The following is an 18875-nucleotide window of genomic DNA, read 5'->3' as shown; positions in this document are numbered from 1 at the left end:
ATGGAGAGATCCCGGGACCTGACTATCTGGGCTTTTGTGCGTTGTGGGACTAGGTTTGCAGAGGAGCAGAAACCTACTCTTTTCGCATTCTCGTCCGGCGCTGGTGCGCAGGGCAGTGTGATGTGCCTCTAGCCACTCCAGCAGTTACCATTTCCTTGGTAACCAGTGGTCAAACTCGTAGTATATATTCGCCAGAAAATAAAGTAGAGGCAGTATCTTCCTGTTCAAGCGAGGCTAGACGCGCAGCGTTCTTTCGTACTGGACAGCTAACGGGCGAAATTCAGACTCGCGAATTCTGAGCCAGAGGGGCGCACAGCAGAAAGCAGCATCTGTTGGTGATTGAAGGCTCAATGACGGAAAGGATGTGCAGTCGGCGTTTGCGTGACTAGAGAGTACAACATATACACCCAAAAGCTGTGTTCTGACTGCACCCCAGCACTTAGGGCACCCCAAAGTGCCGGCAACTGAGTTGGCGCTAGGCAGGCCTTTGAACAGCCACGGCGCCCTCCCCGCCCCCACGAGGTCGTAGCCAAAAAGCCCCTGCAGCAGAGTCCCCCGCCCCGTCGTGAAGTGACCGAGATCCCTGGTTGCCAGGCTCTGTGGACTCTATGGAAGCGCGGTCTAGAGCAATGCGTGGCGAGTGCGTACGTGTTGGCAGCGGGCTGCTGCTGCTCTACACGCTGCTCGCGACGACCCGAAGCGCCACGCGATCATCCCATCGACCTCTTTTTCTCTCTTTACCAACCTGACTGCCTCCCCGGCATATGTCCGTGCAGTCTGGGACTCGTTCCCCCTGTGTACCGTGCGGAAGAAGACAAAGATGGAACGCAAGTTGACCAGTTCTCCGGAGGCGGAGGAGGACGCGGCCTGCGCGCTATGCCGGCGCAGAAGGGCGCTGCCGCAACATCAACCGCGGAAGGCGCGAGGGCGCGCTCGTCTTCAATCGCATGCATGCGTGGACATCGAGGAACTCGAGAGAAGAGGGGAAAAGGAACCGAGGCGGCTGTCGCAGACTTTTTCCTCAGAGAAGGCAGAGGAAAGAAGCCACGCATCTTCTCAATTGCCGCGTGGCTGAACTCTCCAGAGAGCGTTGCTGCTGCCGCCGAACTTGTGGAGGGCGCGATTTCCCATCGGAGGATCTAGCAGATATTCCGTGGCCCCGAGAGACTGAAGAGCCCCTTATTTGTTCTCGTTCCGCTCCATGCTCTCTGTCATAATTCCCGATTTTTTTTCGCCCTCGTTCGTTTCTTCCTCTTCCCATAGCCGGTGTACATGTGCTGGCGCCGCTGTCCAATGCTGCGCGCCCCGAGGTTTTTCCCGTATTGCTTTCCAGTGTCGTTTTCTTTTTACAAAGGCTCTCCTCGTTGAGAACCGCACACTGCGTATTTTCGTTTGTCATCCCGCCTTGCACGTCTGCCTTTCTACTCTGCCTGTTTCTCACTTGCCCGTCTCGCGACGTCGCATCGCGCGCCGCTGCTTCGCCGCCTCGGTTCGTCGCCAGTCTCTCGCGCCTGCGCCGTTCGGACATCGCGTGGGCGAGACATTCACCCCCACTGCTGTTCTCAGCGCTGAGCCAGCGTCTTTCCCCTGCACTTTCTGCGGCCGCTCCGCCTTCTCGGCTGCGCGACTTTCGCGCGCGTTCGTAGACTTTGGTCGGGGCGCTCTCGCCGCGCCGACTCTTTCACACGTCACTCTTCCTACAGCCGCGAAACGATGAACGCGCCAGCCCCTAAGCTGGACTTGGGGTCCAAACGCGCGCTCGGCGCTACAGGCTTTGATGAGGACCCTCGTGGAGACTGCTCCCGGCGGCGCACAGGTTTCTCCGACGCTCCGACTGTCTCTGAGCAGGGGTTGACGAGACCGTCAAACTTTTCCTACGATGGCAACGCTGCAGCCGTCTCGGGGTTCTCCGCCGCTCCAGGGGCCCCGGCCGGGGCCTCTGTGCCCGTGGGTTTCTGGGGCCCGAATGGCGAAGTGCCTGAAGGCATCAACCCGTACACTGGCGCGCCCTACTCGCAGAGGTATCACAAGATCCTGGAGGGCAGGAAGAAGCTCCCGGCCTGGAACGCCAAGAAGAACTTCTTGAAGCTTGTCAAGCGCAACCGCACAGTCATTCTCGTTGGAGAAACCGGTAGTGGTAAAACCACCCAGATGACGCAGTTCCTCATCGAAGCTGGATTCCATGAAGGCAAATGCGTCGCATGCACGCAGCCGAGGCGAGTCGCTGCCATGAGTGTCGCACAGCGTGTCGCGGACGAAATGGATGTCGAACTGGGGAAGGAGGTAAGGACACAAGACCGACAAGAATGAGAAACAGGCTCTGCATGCATAGTTAGCTATCTACGTAATGGCTTAGTAGGGTAAACTTATGTATATGAGTATGTTAACGTAAAGGGGGAGTCGAATGTATACGACTACACGCCCACCTACTATACATATCGGTACATATATATGTATATTTGTTTATACATTTATGGAAATAGTCTGCAGACGAGTAGAGGCACTACTGAGCTGCATGTGGTGTAGCTGTCCGCGGTACGCTCAAGACGATTGTGCGTTTTGTGCGGCGTAGTTGCGAGCCGCCTTTTCTCGTCGTGGCTGTCGCAGGCTCAGCGTTGGAGGTGTCTTTCCTGCGGGTCTGTGTGTTTTCAGGTAGGGTATACGATTCGTTTCGAAGACAAGAGTTCTCCGCAGACGATTTTGAAGTACATGACCGACGGTATGCTTCTGCGCGAAGCCATGGCAGATCCGCTCTTGGAGCGCTACAGCGTGGTGGTGCTTGATGAAGCGCACGAGCGTACATTGGCGACGGACGTGTTGTTTGGCCTTTTGAAAGAAGTATGCAAAAACCGCCCGACGCTCAAGATGGTTGTGATGAGTGCGACGCTGGACGCGCGCAAGTTTCAGCAGTACTTTGACGACGCGCCGATTCTCAACGTGCCGGGACGCATGCATCCTGTCGAGATCTTTTACACTCCGCAGCCGGAGAAGGACTACTTGGAGGCGTGCATCAGGACGGCGATTCAGATCCACATTTCGGAGCCGCCTGGCGACATGTTGATCTTCTTGACCGGAGAGGAGGAGATTGAGCAGACGAAGCGCGAGCTCGAGAAGCTGGCGCAGAGACACTCCGACGCGGGTGAACTGATGGTCGTTCCTCTTTACTCGTCGCTGCCACCGGCGATGCAGCAGCGCATCTTCGAGCCGGCGCCAGGACCCAAGTACGAGGGCGGCAAGCCTGGGCGGAAGTGCGTGGTGAGCACCAACATCGCAGAGACCTCTATCACCATCGACGGCATCGTCTACGTCATCGACCCGGGATTCTCGAAGCAAAAAGTATACAATCCGCGCGCGCGTGTGGAGTCGCTTCTTGTCTCCCCTATCTCCAAGGCCAGCGCACAGCAGCGCGCAGGACGTGCCGGACGAACGCGGCCAGGCAAGTGCTTTCGGCTCTACACCGAGAAAGCCTTTGAACAGGAGCTAGTCGACCAGACCTACCCCGAGATCCTCCGAAGCAACTTAGGCAGCGTCGTCATCACACTCAAGAAACTCGGAATCGACGATCTCGTCCACTTCGATTTCATGGACCCCCCCGCCCCCGAAACCCTCATGAGAGCTCTGGAACAGGTGCGCCGCCAGCGAGCAGCAGAGGCAGGAAACACCGCGACATACCGAAAGTGCATGCGCGTTGTTGGCAGCCAGACGAGTCTCGTAGCTCTCAAACAGAGACGAAAAAGACGATTCAAGCGTGGCCGCGGACCGGTATATGTCGCTGGAGGAAACGTCCAGCCTTCTCTTTCGGTGCACGGTGCTGCGGGCGGGTCAGCCACGTGGAAAGGCGGACTCGAAGGGTGCGGAGGTCGCGCGGCGCCGGGAGTCAGGGCTGGCGACGTTTGTTCGCTGACGTAGGCGTCTCTGTGCTGTCGGTGCCTGCGTCAGCCGCTCCCAGTCTGCTCGGGGAGCCTCTATATGTCTGTGTTTGCTGGTTTGTTCGCTGTGCCTCTATTCAGCTGAACTACTTGGGGGCGCTGGACGACGAAGGCGAGCTTTCCCAGGAGGGAGAGTCGATGGCTGAGTTTCCTCTAGATCCCCAGCTGGCGAAGGCGCTCGTTGACAGCGCCAAGTATGAATGCAGTAAAGAGATGCTGTCGATTGCCGCCATGCTTTCGGTTCCCCTGACGTTTCTCCGGCCGAAGGATCGAAGCCGCGAAGCGGACGCGGCCAAGGCGCGGTTTTCTCACCTAGACGGCGACCACCTGACGCTGCTGAACGTCTTCCACGCCTACATTCAGCACGGGGGCGGCAGCCCCGATCTCGAGAGGCAGTTCTGTTTTGACAACTTCCTCAATCCGCGATCTCTGGCCTCCGCCAAGAACGTCCGCACGCAGCTGCAGCGCACGATGGAGCGGCTGTCGATTCCCCTCAACAGCACGCCGTACACGAGCAAGGAGTACTACACCAACATTCGAAAGGCGTTGGTTGCAGGCTACTTCATGCAAGTCGCTCACCTGCAGAGGTCTGGGCACTACCTGACTGTGAAAGACAACCAAACTGTTGCGCTGCATCCCTCCACGGTCCTCGACCACAAACCTGAGTGGGTCATCTACCACGAGTACGTGCTCACGAGCAAAAACTTCATTCGAACCATTACGCAAGTTCGCGGCGACTGGCTGATCGAGCTCGCGCCGCACTTCTATAACCCTGACGACTTCCCTGAGTGTGACGCGAAGAAAGTTTTGCGCAAGTTGATCGAGCGGCAGAAGCGAGACAAGGAAGGCCAGAAACCCGGCGCCCAGACCAACGGAAACGCCGTCAAAGACCCCAAAGCAGCTACTGGGGCAAACCCAGCGTCAAATGCGTAGTGCAACGCTGCACGCGTTCCGAGATACTTAGAGGGAGAGCAAACAAAGAACTCACATGGGGAGGAGAGTAAATAACGACTAACTGAGCAGATCGTGGTTTGCAATGTTGTGTTACGCACGCATCAGACCAGTGCTCGTAGACAGCGAGTCAAGGTGAATGCTTCGGCGGTGTTGACGGTTGCTTTTTTCTGGAAGAAGGACACAGAGTTTTTTCTGGCGAAGAAGACCATAACAAGCAGCAGTGGCTCTGTGTTTCATTCGTCGCCCTCGTTTCTGCTGTTCCTACATTTGGCGACGCACATCCCGCTTGTCCATGAGGTTGGTTTGTGCTACATGCACACACCTGAAATGCTGGGTTTGACCGCTGAAACTTCGAAATGTAGCCAGTAATACTCCTCATGCTGCCCATCACTCTCATATATGTGTGTCTATGTCTGTGAGGAAGTGCAGTATTCCGCCACAACGGGTATATTCATCCATCAAAGTGCTATCGAAATATGCCCACATAATTTCCCTTGACGAACCTCTGCAATTCTGCTTGCACGAGTTGTCGCTCTTGCATTCACCAGGCGTGCGGCTTCAAGCAGGGCACGTCTCCCTGCTTCTGCTTCGTATCGTGTATATGTGGTTGCCTCGTTACGTTCCAAACCAGAAACGGAGGGATTTATGAGTGGACGTTGGAAACTTCGCGGTGTCACGAGACACCTATACTCAGCTTGCTGCTGGAGTTTGTGCTGGGGGGAAACAAGTTTATTGTCGGGTGAAGGCCAGCGACGGCCCTACCATATCTCAGAACGTTAAGTCGGTCAGTGTGAGCAGTGTGAGGACTTCAATGCCAAATGTTTTTATGACATGACGCTGCAAAGCAATCAGGGGGCACATATTGTCAGACGGGGCGCAGGTAGCCGCCTACCGTGCGCCGCACGGTGATGCTACGGCGAACAATCGTGGTATCCCGGGTTTACTGAAAACATCGAGGGCTGCTTATTCGGCACTACTGTAGAGTCGCCACAGTCTTCGAAATACGGCACGAGGCGCTCGCCGTTGTAGTCGTAGGATACAGGTCACTAGGATGCGCCGGTCTCCAGTTTGGATTTCTCCATTATAGAAAACTACAGCGCATGTCTCCGCCGGTCGCGGCAATGTATCAGCCTGCGCGTTGCTCAGTTTAGTCTTTCAATGCCCACAGAAACCGAGCGCATTCCAGAGGCCGGGGCTCAAGAAGAGTCCAGTCATCAGCCGTAGAGGACCATATTTGTCTCATGCACACGCTCTTGCGCTGCATTCTCGTGGTAGAGTTGGATCTGTCAGTGATACTTCCAATTTGGCACAGGAAACTGTGGAGACCGTGTCCACTTACGTTTCCGTAACTGGGTATTCGGCGTCCTGCAAGATTTTCTTGTGGCTTTCAACTACAGAGAACGCACAAAAAAGTTAGCTGTCTGTGTCACCAGTGAAGTTGCGTGCGGCTACACGTGAACCTGCTAACGCATTCGCCAGTTTGCTCACGCAAGCGGAGACGTGACAATTAACTGGCAGGAAGGATGTGGCCCCATTGATGAAAGGAATGCTATGTATGTTACGTGAAAGAAACTTTACGCCGCAGAGACTGGTCTGGGAAAGCTCCGGAAGACTGCGAACAGTACAGTAGGACACGACAGTTTCGGTTTGACGCGTTAGCGGTCTGTTACGCTTCAGTGGTTGCTTTTCTCTCAACGTAGAGCACGACGCGCGTACGCCCTAGCTTGATGCGAGACACTTTTTCGCAGACACACGCGTCACGCGTCTCTCGTCGCCAACAGAAAAGCCGAACGGCTCTTCTGTTGAATTCGTAATGCCTTGGGCTGGGTGACAAGCACTGGCAATTTGGAATTCGCGCGTCTCCTGGAACGTGTGGTGACCTTCGCAGCGGTCATCAATTAGAGCACCATGCGACCTTTGCTGGCTGAGTCGAGTCGCAACCAGCTGGCGGATGCTGGCAACTGCGAGTTTTTCTCATGGGGGCGATGCCCTATTTCAGGGGTGATGCGCAAGTCTTTTCTTCTGTATGAGGGTTGACTTTAAATCGTTTTGGATTTTCTCTCTCGTGTCTTGCTGGTCTGCGAGACCGACAAGCGACGCTGCTGCAGTAGCATGAGTGTGCCCAGCCTCGCTTTCTGTCCCTGATGTCTGGCTCGCTCTATGCGAGTCCCCAGTCCCCCTCTTTTTTTTCTGTGTGCCAAGTTTTCGCCACCTGCCTAGAGGTCTCTTCGGTCTGTTCTCCTTTCGCTCCTGGAGCGTGTTGTCTCTCTCGTTCCGCAAATGGCGGCGCCTTCAAGCAGCCCCGCTTTGTCTGCAGCTTTGTCGCAGGTCGGGCGGGATTTGCAGAAGGCAATTTCAAAAGCGACGTCAACCCTCGCGTCTGCGTCAGGCGAGAGAGGTGGAACACTTGCCACCGCGGGGCCCAACACCGCAGCGTTGCTCTCTCCTCTCTTCGGCGTTCCGCTCAACGGTTCGCTGCCACCGTCTGGTGGCAACTTGTCCTCGGCGAAAGGGGAAACTCCTTACGCTTCTGCTTCGTCTGCTCAACAACATTTTGCATCTTCAGAAATCGATACGCAAGCTATATCCCCCACTCTCGTTGCAGGCGACGAGTCTTGTGTTCAGGGCGAAACAGCGAGGCTTGCAGAAGACCACGAGGGTGAACCAGGACAGCCACGAGAGCCGCTGGTCTCCCTCCGTGCAGTCAATCCGCCTCCACATAGGATTTCGTCCCCGGGTCAACGCGATGTTCTCGGTACAAACGACGCCTCAAATGACGTGTCGGTGCCGAGTCCGGTAGAACGTAATTCTTTTTTCACGACATCCGGCATTTCTTCAAATTCAGGGGGAAACCATGGCGGAGGTGGGAAAGAGACTGGGCGCCGGTGGAATCCGTATGCTGCGGCATACTATACGAAAGGCTCTGGTGCTGCGTTTCGGCATCGTATGGGCACGTCTACGGGATGCTGTTCGCTATTGTCGTCCCCCTGTGCGCCCCCCTTGTGTTCGTCTTCATATATGCAACCTGCGACGAAGCGCAGGGCAGAGCTGCTTCCATTCAGTACCATGGGCTTGGCAGGGGGGGGCAGCCGTTTAGACGAGACGGAAAATTCGTGGTTTTTTGTGGACCTCTTTAGCGCGGAAGGCAGCGTGTCGAACAGGACTTTCCAGGACTCTCGGGGTTCTCTGTCGCCGTGTGCTGGGCAAAAGGCACAAAGCAACTACTCCAGCCGTGCTTCTCCTCCGTTCGTGTGTTCTCTCCCCTACAAGCGTGAGGACGGATTGGCGCAGATTCTCGACGAGGATGCCGTGGAATTCGCCTCTTGGTCGCGGCAAAGGGCGGAGGTCGCAAAGGCTGTTGGCGTAACGCCGGGACTCTACGCGCGTACACCCAACGAAGGTGATCGCAGCTTGTCGATCGAGGATAGGACTGGAAAGATAAATCACAGCCATCCCATGGGAGAGGCAAGTCTGGGCGGCATAGAGAGCAGATCTTTAGATCTCGTTAGAATTAGCGATCCCAGTGTACTTGGGGGGGATGCATCTTTGCTGGCGTCAACTCTTTCTTCTGAGCTCATTGAGGAATCTCAAGCTGCTTCGCTGACGGACGGTGAGGAACGATGTGATTCTGCGACTCGTGGTATCTCTGCCGAGAAAGAGGAGGGACACGAACAGTTGGCGTGCGAGCGCGTCGAGAGTCACACAGGGACGGCGACCATGCAAAGAACACAACGGGAATCCCGCAAGGGTTCAGCCACCGGCGGTCAGCGATGCAAACTGTCTGCTATTTCTGGTACCGACTCTCTGCGCAAGAACCGAAGTGAGATGCTGCAGGCCATGCCACATTCATCGGTCCTGTCAGAACCGATTCACAGTACGTCAGGACAAGAGGAGCCGGTGAGACGTCAGATTTGTCTCTTTGACCGCCTCTCGATGCCGTTTTCTCCCGAGGAAAAATTACTGCTCGCGGCACGCAGCCCAGCTGGCAGTAACACAGGTGGTGGGTCCTCGTGCGTGGAAGACGGAATTTTCCAGATACAGTCAGGGGCTCGCCCTGCCTTCCCCTCGACCTTCTTTCCTGCTCTGACAGCGCGCTCGTTCACACCCCATTCTAGGTACACCACGGCATCACGTTATCCCCAGACTGCTTGGGAGGGTCCCAGTGGAGGCTCGTGGTGGAAAGAGGGCACCAGACGTCTTGCGGGCTCTTTTTGGAGCAGAGACCGCTCCAGTAGGATACCTGCAACACACCAGGGCAATAGTGGAACGGAGGCGAGATACAGAATGCAACGGTCAAGTGCTTGCACGGCATTTCCGTCTCTCGAGGTGAGACCCAGCGGAAGAATTCCGAAGGTGCAAATGTAATTAGGAGGTGAAGGGTCACTTTAATAATAATACAACTCCGTAGGACGATCTCGGCCGCGGTATTGCCTGTGTCTCTAGGTCCGTATGATTGACGACGGCATCACCTAGCAGTTCCTTCTTATGGCGAGCTAGCTGGGCTCGTGTTTTTTGTTAGAGCAAGTGACGGCAAAAAACGCCTACAGTACGCGCTGTTGTATTATGGTGGCCGTGTCTGGTCATCCTCTGTAAATTGGCTATCGTTTGTATCCTGGCCTCTATCCTGTGTCTTCTAGAATAGCAAAGTGCCTCAGTGTTAGAGCTGTCTCTGGTACGACCGCATGCCACGCCTGGTACGCAGACTCTGGATTTTGTTTTCCTAATTGCCCAATCCCGCCATGTAATCGAGTATGCTAATGTGGTGGTCGTCTTTCCCGGCGTGTTCGCTAGGCTATGGTCGCTTTTCTTCGCAATTCAATCGACTTGTACGGCCACACTGCCTTGGAAGGCGTCACGTTCCACGTGCCTGTTGAAGATGCTGAGGACCTTGTTGTCGCGCTCGAAGAAGTCCTACCTTACTCGTGGCACGATTTTGAATCTGCCGCCGTCGAGGGTACGTCGTCTTTATGAAGATAGCAACGACACTATGAGCTGTGGCAGACATTCTCTGCCAGTAGTTGCTAATTTCAGAGCGCGGGGTCAGCACGGGTGTTAGTCGCTGCATCACGCCGGTGTGTCTTCCCTTCACCTGTTGCTGTCTACCGTCGAGGGACTGGTGACACAACTAAGGAGACACGAGTGGCTTTGGGGACATGGCATGAAACATCGAATATCGGGCGCGGTTGAGTTACGTGAGAGCTACGGTGGGCGGCGATGCCATATCGAGTTTAGGTCAAAATGTACGTCCCAGTGCATGCACACTATACGGGGTGAGCTGCCGGGCGGCTTCTAAGTGTTTTGTTGCAGACTGAGCGCATCTCTCTCCGTGTCGCGTGCCCGTTCCTGTTTCCTTTTGCATCGTCACCTGACAATGTGGTTGCGTGTGCCGTTCCTGCAGCGCTCAAACCCCTAACAGCTCTGGTCATAGGGCGGCTCGTATTTGTTCAACTCCCGTCGTTCCTTTTCGAGTTTTTGGCGACGACGGAGGGCGCGGCGGCCGCAGCGGCTGGTACCGCAGAAGCGGCAGGCGCCTCCGCAGCGGGAGTCGTAACTTCTGTTTGCTCTTTCGCTTCGTGGCTAGTGGTTTTCGGGGGATGCGTCTATGCTCTCGTACGAGGCGCACAGGCTCTTCAGCAGTCCCGGCGGGCGCAGTTGCTGATGTCCGTAGAGGCGGTAGACGCAACAGGCGGTGCGAGTGGAGCAGCGGCAAACAAGAACGACGGGCAGACAAAACGCGGGGAAACCGCGGAAGAGAAAAGTGTGCTTGGCGACGCGATTGACGTCATTATCGATGTACCGGACGCTTGTGAAACTGACAGTCAGAACGACGCTCCGGCTGGAAGAGCAAGCCTAGGCTTTGCCGCCGATAGATCTACGGCGAAAGCGGATGAGGGGACCGCGGAGCGGAGAGCGATGCATAGAGCAGACGTAGAGGGAGGGAAACCGCGGGAGATGGAAAATTCGACTGAAGACAACCGAGGCGAAGCGAAGAGCGTCGTTGTCATCCGAAGGGACCCGACGAGAAAGTGGAAAGAAGAAGCCGTGTGTGAGGGCATGTGTTCCATCGAATGGTGCGGAGGATTTCCTCTGGGAATCTAGGAAGAAGCCAGTGGCGAGCAGAGTCCGTGCTGCAGTTAGTTGTCATCAGGTGTTGAGCCGCTGCGCCGCGGAGAAACACCTGGAGAGGTGGCGGGCAAGTAAAAGTAGCATTAACCCTAAGCGACGAGCCGGGCGCGATGAAACCGCAAGGGACAGCAAACTGAAAAGGGGAAGGGGTGGAAACATCCTTTTGTTTTGCTATTACCGTGCTTGTTGCACGTTTCCTTGGCATCCCTCTGGCTTTGGATAATTGTTGGCGTTTTTGCACCGATCCATTGTTCCGATAAGAAATAGCTTATGACCTACCGGCGGACCCTTCATTTCGGTGGAAGAGCGCATCATACGGTGTTTCCCTCTCTGTTCTCGTGTATTTTTTGCCGGTGCTCCTAGTCCTGTCTTCAACAACGGCGTGACACGAAGAGAAAGGACGCTTTCCTCTTTGGCCGTTGAGCCGCCTACCTTTTGCAGCGCGCCTTGGTGTGTTTCAGGATCCACCTGACGAACGCTGTTTGCGGCTTGATGGGGCCGAGCATGTGAAATTGGGCAAGAGGCAGTGGAAGAGACTCAGAGAATGAACGCTCGTTCTGTCAGTCTTTTCTCGCCTGTCGGTCCCATGCCGTGGGCACACGTACGCTTGTACTGTCGAGAAGAGATAAGCACATGACTCGGACTCACCTTCCTGCGTGCAACGAAGGGTAACAGCCTGTGGGTGTGTGCGTTCGCTCTGCTAGTCGGTGACGCATCTCACGCATTTTGGCAGCCAGTACACGATCCGGTTGTGTCTATAGATCGAATCTGTCGCGTACATCTAGGTTACAGCCGCACTCAGTAGGCCGATGAAACTGGCGAAAGCGCGCCCTATCGCACGGGCGGCTACATAAAAGGACGCACGTGAGTGAGAGTCGCAAGAGCCGGAGAGGATACGGAATGAAAATGTCAGCCTACTTCCTCGACTTCCATAAGGGGATGCTTTTCAAACTTGTTTCATGCTCGGGTTTGCGTATTGGACGATGCAGAGGCTTCGCTCCCGTTTACTGCTGGTTTTCTAAGCTATACGGCGTGTGGTTCGGATTTTCATTTTGGCGCCGGATTGACTTTATCATTATTCAGTGAGCAAAACCCACGAGACATCTAGTTCACAAGGCGGCAGCCGTGTTTTCACATGGCCACGGCACGGCCAGGACGACAAAGTGAAGAACTGACGTCCGTGAAGACCTGACTTCTTTTGGAGGACGGCTAAGCGTGCCCAGATGCCTGCGCGCTGAACAGAGACGAAGCCAGAAGGCCAGTATGTGCAAAGAACCTCTAGCTTTTGAGGATGCAAACCGAATCGCTTGATCAGGCGTAAGAAAGACACCTTTCCCCGAGAATTGGTTGGATAATTTTTCATTTCATGCGCCGTCTGAATCGACGCGAAAACGAACCCCGATGAAGCATCGGCGCTTTCTCGCTCCCCTGTCTCCATCGTTACTGCATGTGTACGGAGACAGACAGCACACACGCGCCTGTTCCCTCGTTGATTAACCGAAACTACGAGCATCTTTCTTTTTTTCTTGAGTCCAAAGACTTTTCTCTGTGTGTTCCTTTTTTGTACCTCCTGGTTAGGGTCTTCCCTATTGAGCAACTCGCACTGAATTCGGGAGAAGGTTTTTTTTCCGGACCCTTTTCGCGTGTCGATTTGAGAAGCACGCGCAGAGACAGCGGTTTCGGTTTACGCGCAGAGACAGCGGTTTCGGTTACCTAGCTCGTATAGGAGACGTGCACAAGTGCCGAAGCTTGACCTTGAGTTTTCTTGAGATTTCTTTTCTGTTTCACCATGTTAGCCTAGAACGCGCAAGTGGTATCTACAACCCGTTGAACCCTTTCTCCCCTCTGTCTTGTGTCAGGCGCTCTCCTCCTGTCACAGTTGTTTGCACACGCTAGCGCTGTCTTCAAATGTTCGCCCGACCTGCTGATGGTCGAAAGCTCTCGCCGGCCCGTACAAATTCTTCCCACAACCGCCAGCTCTCGTCTTTAGTGCCGGCTCGCTGTTGACGTCATCGTTTGCATTTGTCTCTGATTCGTTTTCCGATTCCATTCCCGTCGTCCCCTGACGCGTGGGTCTCCTTCGCCTGCATCGTGTCGTACTTCTGTCCCCTCTCTCCTTCTCTAGTCTCAGCCCATTTCAGTGTCCCGGTTCTTTTCAAGCTTTTCCTTCCAGCGCTTCGCCTCGGGTTCGGCCTCCCACCGCCCTCGCTACAGCGTTTACTGCCCTTCTCGTTTCCCTCCTCTCATCCTCTGCTCTCTGTGGGTTTCTGTCCAAACCGCTTTAGTGAGCTCTCTCCGTCCCTCCGCTCCCTTCATCTGCCGCTCCACCCCTCGCTCGCTGCACGCCCAGCCCTACGTTTGCCCTCCCCGCCCTCCCCGCCGCGCGTTCTTGATTGTCTCACTCGCCCCTCGCATTTTCTTCCACTCGCATCGTCCAACCCCGGGCCTGCGCGAAAAATGGGCACTCCCCAGAGTCCCTCGTTCCCGCGCCAGCAGCGGAGCGCCGCCGCCCGCGGCAGCGCTCCGCCCCTGGCGGCGTCTGCGCGGTCGGCTCCAGTCCTTCCGCTTTTCCCCTCCTCTGCGGCCGCGAAGGGGTCAGGCGCCGGGAAGCGAGATCTGCGTGGCTACTTCTCCGTCTTGGGCGGCGTTTTTGTGCACCTCTGCCTCGGCACTGTCTATACATGGGGCACGCTGGCTGTCTACGTCATCAGCTACATGCGCTTTCTGCAGATGCAGAGGGCCGGAGTGCTGCCGCCCACCAGCCTGCTGCACGACGGCCAGGCGGGCGCCGCCCCCGAGGCCTCGGCAGCCACCCCCGACCCGTCGATCGTCGCCTCGGAGTCCCTAGTGCGCCTCAGCGACGCCGCCTGGATCTTGGCGAGCCAATTCGCGGGCATGACCGTCGCCATGCCTCTGGGTGGAAAGTTGCAGCGGACGTTAGGTCCTTGCCGGTGCGTTGCAGGGGCGGCAAGCCGCGAACTTCCAGATGAGGGCAACAGGTCTCTCAGTCGAAACAGCGCCGCGCGATGCGTTCCGTGCTTCATCTCGATGGGCTGGGCTGGCCGTTCGCCCCAGGGCTCGCGGGCTGTCCCAGGGAGGGAGATGTAGGACGGTACTCTTTTCTTTCGTCTCCTCGTGAAACATCACAGTGAACAAGGGGTTTCCTCGACGCCGTCGCAGCGGGTTCTGGTTGTGCAGGAGTTGGCGCCACTAAGGGCTTGCTTTGCACTTTTGGCATGCACAACAAGACTGCAGAGGACGACAGTCGCCTGCGTTTTCTCGTGCCCCGTCTGCGCTTCTGCTCTCTTCTGTCCCCGGGGTCTCACGTGCACCCAAAAGCGCTTGCGCGCCGTCTCCCCGTCGCCCAGGTGGAAACGCGTCAATCGGAGCGACGCAACTGCAAGTCTCCTTCTTTCCCTGCTTGTTCCTGTCTTCCCCAGAACAGTTATTTTTGGAGGCGCTTTGATGAGCGCCGCCGTCGGGGTCGCGCCCTTCCTGCTCCATTCCTACTACTTGTTCGTCTCCGTTTTTGGCGTTGTTCAAGGCCTCGGGCTCGGCCTCGCGTACACGGCTCCGCTCATCTGCGGACTGACTTGGTTTCCCCATAAGAAAGGTGATTGAACAACACACGGCGCCAGCGGATGGTGATATATATATATATATATATATATATATATATATATGCATATGCATGCATATGTATGCATATGTATGCATATGTATGCATATGTATACGGTAACGGATACTACCTGTTTTCGGCGGAACGCTATCTATGCGCATGCGGACGCTTCTGCTTGTCTGTGGAGTATTCTCGTGAGGGGCGAGGGCGAGACAGTGAACACGGCAGGAAGGCCGCGTAACTGAAGAGAAGGGAAACTCCTGCAGACAGGTCATGGAACGGGGGCGGGCAGCCTCTGCTCCGTGACACTTTGAGGTGTGGCAACTCAGTCTCCGCTACACAGCAGGACAAACGCTTCGGGAAATAGACAGAGAGCAGCAGTGTCGACGTCTCATGCTCGCCGCTGAATCGTGGGTTTTCGGATCGTCTGGTTCTGATGCTTGTGTCCGTTGTTCTCCCCGGCGTTGTCACCCCCTTTTCTACGTGCCGTCCGCGCTTTGCCGACCTCTTCCCGCCCTCTCTGTGTGATTTTGAACTCAGGCATTGTGAGCGGCGTGATCAGCGCAGGCTTCGGGACTGGAGCGCTTCTCTTCTCTCCGCTGCAGGCGGCGTTCCTGAACCCTCTGAATATCCCTCCCTCGCAGGCGCCTTATCCCTCTCACCCCGCGGAGCTGTACTACGACGGGAAGGACCCCGAGCAGCTCGCGATTCTTCTGCGAGTCCCGCCCTTACTTAAGCGCCTTTCATTCTGTTACCTGCTACTGCTTGCGGCTGGCGCGGCTCTGCTGCACCTTCCTGCGCGCGAGCTGCCTGGAGGATTTCCATCTTCTGCAGGCGCGGCCGCGGCCGCGAGAGAGCCGGACGGGATCGCACAGGACATGGTGCGAGACATCGAGGAAGGGAAAATGAGCATGTCCGTTCCGGAGGCTTTGTGCTCGGGATCCTTCTGGAGTCTTTGGCTTTTGTTTTTCCTCAACGGGCTCGCCATCTGCTTCACCGCCACGTTCTGGCGCCTCCTCGCTGTAGACCGGAAAACGCGCATGTATATTCTCTCTGAGACGCAGCTGGCGCTCGTCGGCGCGGGCGCCAGCGCGTGTAACGCCCTGGGGCGCCTCGCTTGGGGCCACGTTGCAGACAGAAAGGGATTTCAGACTTCGCTGGTAAGTCCCAACCCCCCCCCCCCCCCCCCCCGCCGACAGGTCTCAAATGTTGCAAGGAAGAGTGCGAGTACCGCAAGGGGGACTAAGCTGAGTGAACCATACAGGCGAAGTCAGGCGTGAAACGGCGAGGGAGGAGAGAGCGCAGCGGGCAATACGGTAGCGAAAAGGGCGAATATCTAGACCGATGCGCGGCGACGCCTGCACGCGCACCAGCTACAGAGACAGCGGGATGACTTGTTTGCACAGAGATGAGTGCAGGAGACTTACCAAATTTCGGATGTCACTGGCGGCGGACAGCTGAGAGTCATGGCTGGGGTATGTGGTTGGTGCAAGGCGGGGGGACTTGTTAGGGCCTGTAGGCCTCTCGGAAGACCCCCGCCCACGTTCCAGACAGCGGAAGAGCTGGACATACTCTCCCGCTGGGGACCGTCTTCTGTACCAAACACTACTACGGACACACGCGAGGTTTCCCGCTTGTATCGGATGAGCGCGGCCTGTAAGGCTCCTCCGTCGCACGCCGTTGTTTGTGTATGTATTCTGTATTTGATCAGCTCTGCCTTAGCGCGTTGTGGAGTGGTCTGCTCTTCTTCTTGCCCAATGCGGCGCCACGGGGCGGACTGTTCTACGCCCTCGCGGTCTGCGGAAGTTTCTTCTGCCTCGGCGGCAATTTTTCAGTCTTCCCCTCTGCGGTCGCTTCGATTTTCGGGAGGGACGCAGTAGGTAAGGGGCAACGCACAATCGATGGGCGTGAAACGCCTTGCAACTGTTCAGCGTGCACTGCGATAGACGGACTCAATTTGCGGCCACCTCGACATGTTAAGGCACTCAACGACGTGACTCTTTCCACAGCTCACGTTTTTTGGTCTGCAGAAGTCCCTTCCAACTGCTTTCGCGCCCATCTGTGTGTGTGCGACCCGTAGGCCACTTGTACGGCTTCGTCTTCGCTTCACAGCTAGCGTCCTCCTTGGGCTTCGCCTACCTTACCCAGCGTGTGGCGCAGTAAGCGCTTCCCTCTGAAATTCCGCGGTTTTATGCTTTCACATATAGACCCTCTGTTGTTCATGTATGGCTCCCTACAGGGCCGACCCGGTACGGGAAGGAAGTGCAAAGCGCCTGCTAAAGAAAGAAGTGTGTGCGAAGCATGTTTGACTCTTTCCCACAAGCGTGCCGGTTTTCCAACCCTGTGAGGTTATCATGCATGCGAGCACCCAAGCGATATGACGTATCCGTCTTTCTCTCGTTTGGGCAAGCGAATATCGGCGGCGCTCCTGCCTCAAGCCTCCGTGAGCCGCTCTATATAGGGTACTAAATGTGATGAAAACTGTCTTCCGCTTTAGAACGTACTGCCCTCTCAGGCTTCCTGCGGATGCACGTAATCGTGCAAAGACGTTTATATGTTGTGATGCACCATGTCGTCATTTTTCCGTGTTTGCATAGTAGCAATGCAATGCTGAGACAGGCTTGACCGATTAACCGATGCCCCTGTTGATCTGCTCTTGTGAGTAGTGTGGGCGTACGTCGCCTGAAAGTTTCATCGGTTGGTATGCGCGTTTTTGTCTTTGTCGCTTGCAGGTCGCTTGGCACAGACGGCTTGTGCACTCTCATGGGCCTCTTTACGGCACTGACTTCTCTCTCCATTTTCTGTCTCCCCGCTGTCTCGCCTTCTGGCGAGAGGCCCGGAGGCTCGCGCCGCCCCTTTCACTCTCAGCAGAAGACTGCATGAGAATGGGAATGTCAGGTGCAAAGGACACACGAGACATATGCCTGTACAGAGAGCGATATACCTCGCCGTAAATTTGCATGCATACAGAATGTATACAAAGCAGTTTCCAGTAACGCGGAACACCTACGGTTCCAGGCGAATAGACATGTGTATCAGCATTTCACTGCCACCTGTCATAAACTTCTCGCTACCCCTACTCATAGTCACGAATACGCACATTTTGGCGGACATGTATATACATATGGGTTACATAGTAGCGCTTTAGAATCCATAGAGGCGCGATGCGTGACCGCGCTGCTATGTGTGTTTTTTAAAGCGCGTACATTGACTAATCAGGAATATGTTCATTTTGAAGCCGGGAAATGCATGACAGGGCATGAGTGACAGCTGGCTGTGTCATGGCTGTCTCAGTTTGTACTTCAGCAATACGGCAACATGGATTAGTAGCGAGAAAGAATTTAGCCAGTGAAGATGGAATGGATGACGGCAATGTGAAACGAAGGGTGAACGTGCGTGCTCACGATGCTCTAGATGCAATTACGTCGCAGAACGCCTGTCGCGTCAAGTCGGTGTTAGCCCATGCCGGCATGCACATCGCTGGATAGGCGCAGCGACATAAATCGTGAGTGTAGACACCTATAAATGTTCACTTCCGACCTATCTTCAATTTGTTCAAAAGGATATACCGTTGTGGCGTCCCTCGCCCACCGTCGAGAGTGGCAAGAGGCATCCACAATGCTATTCATATGTCCTAGAGGGCAGCGATGGGTGTTAATGATGGCGGGAAATCAGTGGGGTGACTCTGACAAAGGGCAACTGATGTAGGAAACGCACGGCGAAACGGCAGAGGAAAATTATAGTTTCCGAACTTAGTCCGCAGGTTGTCGTGTGTCATACTTCCCGTGCGAGTAGAGATGCCGTCGAAGTCGACGGGGACTGACAGGCAGCGCATTTGCCAAGATCCGGCTCCCGTTAGCTTTCGTCGCATCGTGCGGCTCAGTTTGCTTGCACCTAAGCTGCTTTCGCTTTGATGACGCGACCATGGGGACCAAACACTCACGGCATGCATTAGGGCCAGACGGCTTCTGCAGCGCTTGACGGTGCTCTAATTTTCCCCCATCAATGCGTCCGTTGTCCATCGTTGTCGTTCTGACTCTTGCGCCTGCTTGTACGGACGTGGCTTTTTTTCATCCGTGGTGTTCATGTGTCTGAAGACTAAACTTACGATACGCTAGAGCGAATATGAAAACCCTACATATCTTCACTGCAAGTTGCTGCTTGGTACAAAGCCCCGGGGGAGAAGCAGTGTCTCTCGCTCGAGTGAAAGAAGTCCCTTCAGGGCCTTGTATGCCTCCTTCGCTCT

The 18875-nt window shown here is 55.7% G+C and overlaps 3 protein-coding genes across 3 annotated transcripts; all 3 read left to right on the top strand.

Moving 5' to 3' along the window:
- Window positions 1–1713: 1713 nt before the first annotated feature.
- BESB_008260 (ATP-dependent RNA helicase) lies at window positions 1714–4862 on the top strand (the record flags this gene model as incomplete). The annotated part of the gene is made up of 3 exons (XM_029359580.1): window positions 1714–2283; window positions 2653–3627; window positions 4011–4862. 3 exons carry the CDS (start codon window positions 1714–1716, stop codon window positions 4860–4862), a joined length of 2397 nt encoding a protein of 798 aa, XP_029222493.1.
- A 2301-nt stretch (window positions 4863–7163) lies between these two features.
- On the top strand, window positions 7164–10982 carry BESB_008250 (uncharacterized protein; the record flags this gene model as incomplete). The annotated part of the gene is made up of 3 exons (XM_029359579.1): window positions 7164–8780; window positions 9675–9837; window positions 10282–10982. The coding sequence occupies 3 exons, from the start codon at window positions 7164–7166 to the stop codon at window positions 10980–10982; spliced, it is 2481 nt and encodes an 826-aa protein (XP_029222492.1).
- Window positions 10983–13466: 2484 nt separating this feature from the next.
- On the top strand, window positions 13467–17512 carry BESB_008240 (transporter, major facilitator family protein; the record flags this gene model as incomplete). The annotated part of the gene is made up of 6 exons (XM_029359578.1): window positions 13467–13960; window positions 14450–14622; window positions 15170–15789; window positions 16341–16509; window positions 16710–16788; window positions 17362–17512. The coding sequence occupies 6 exons, from the start codon at window positions 13467–13469 to the stop codon at window positions 17510–17512; spliced, it is 1686 nt and encodes a 561-aa protein (XP_029222491.1).
- Between the last annotated feature and the right edge of the window lie 1363 nt (window positions 17513–18875).

Source organism: Besnoitia besnoiti, chromosome I (assembly GCF_002563875.1).
Source record: "Besnoitia besnoiti strain Bb-Ger1 chromosome I, whole genome shotgun sequence".
In the NCBI taxonomy this organism is placed as follows: domain Eukaryota; phylum Apicomplexa; class Conoidasida; order Eucoccidiorida; family Sarcocystidae; genus Besnoitia; species Besnoitia besnoiti.
This window is presented reverse-complemented; position numbering and strand designations above follow the sequence as displayed.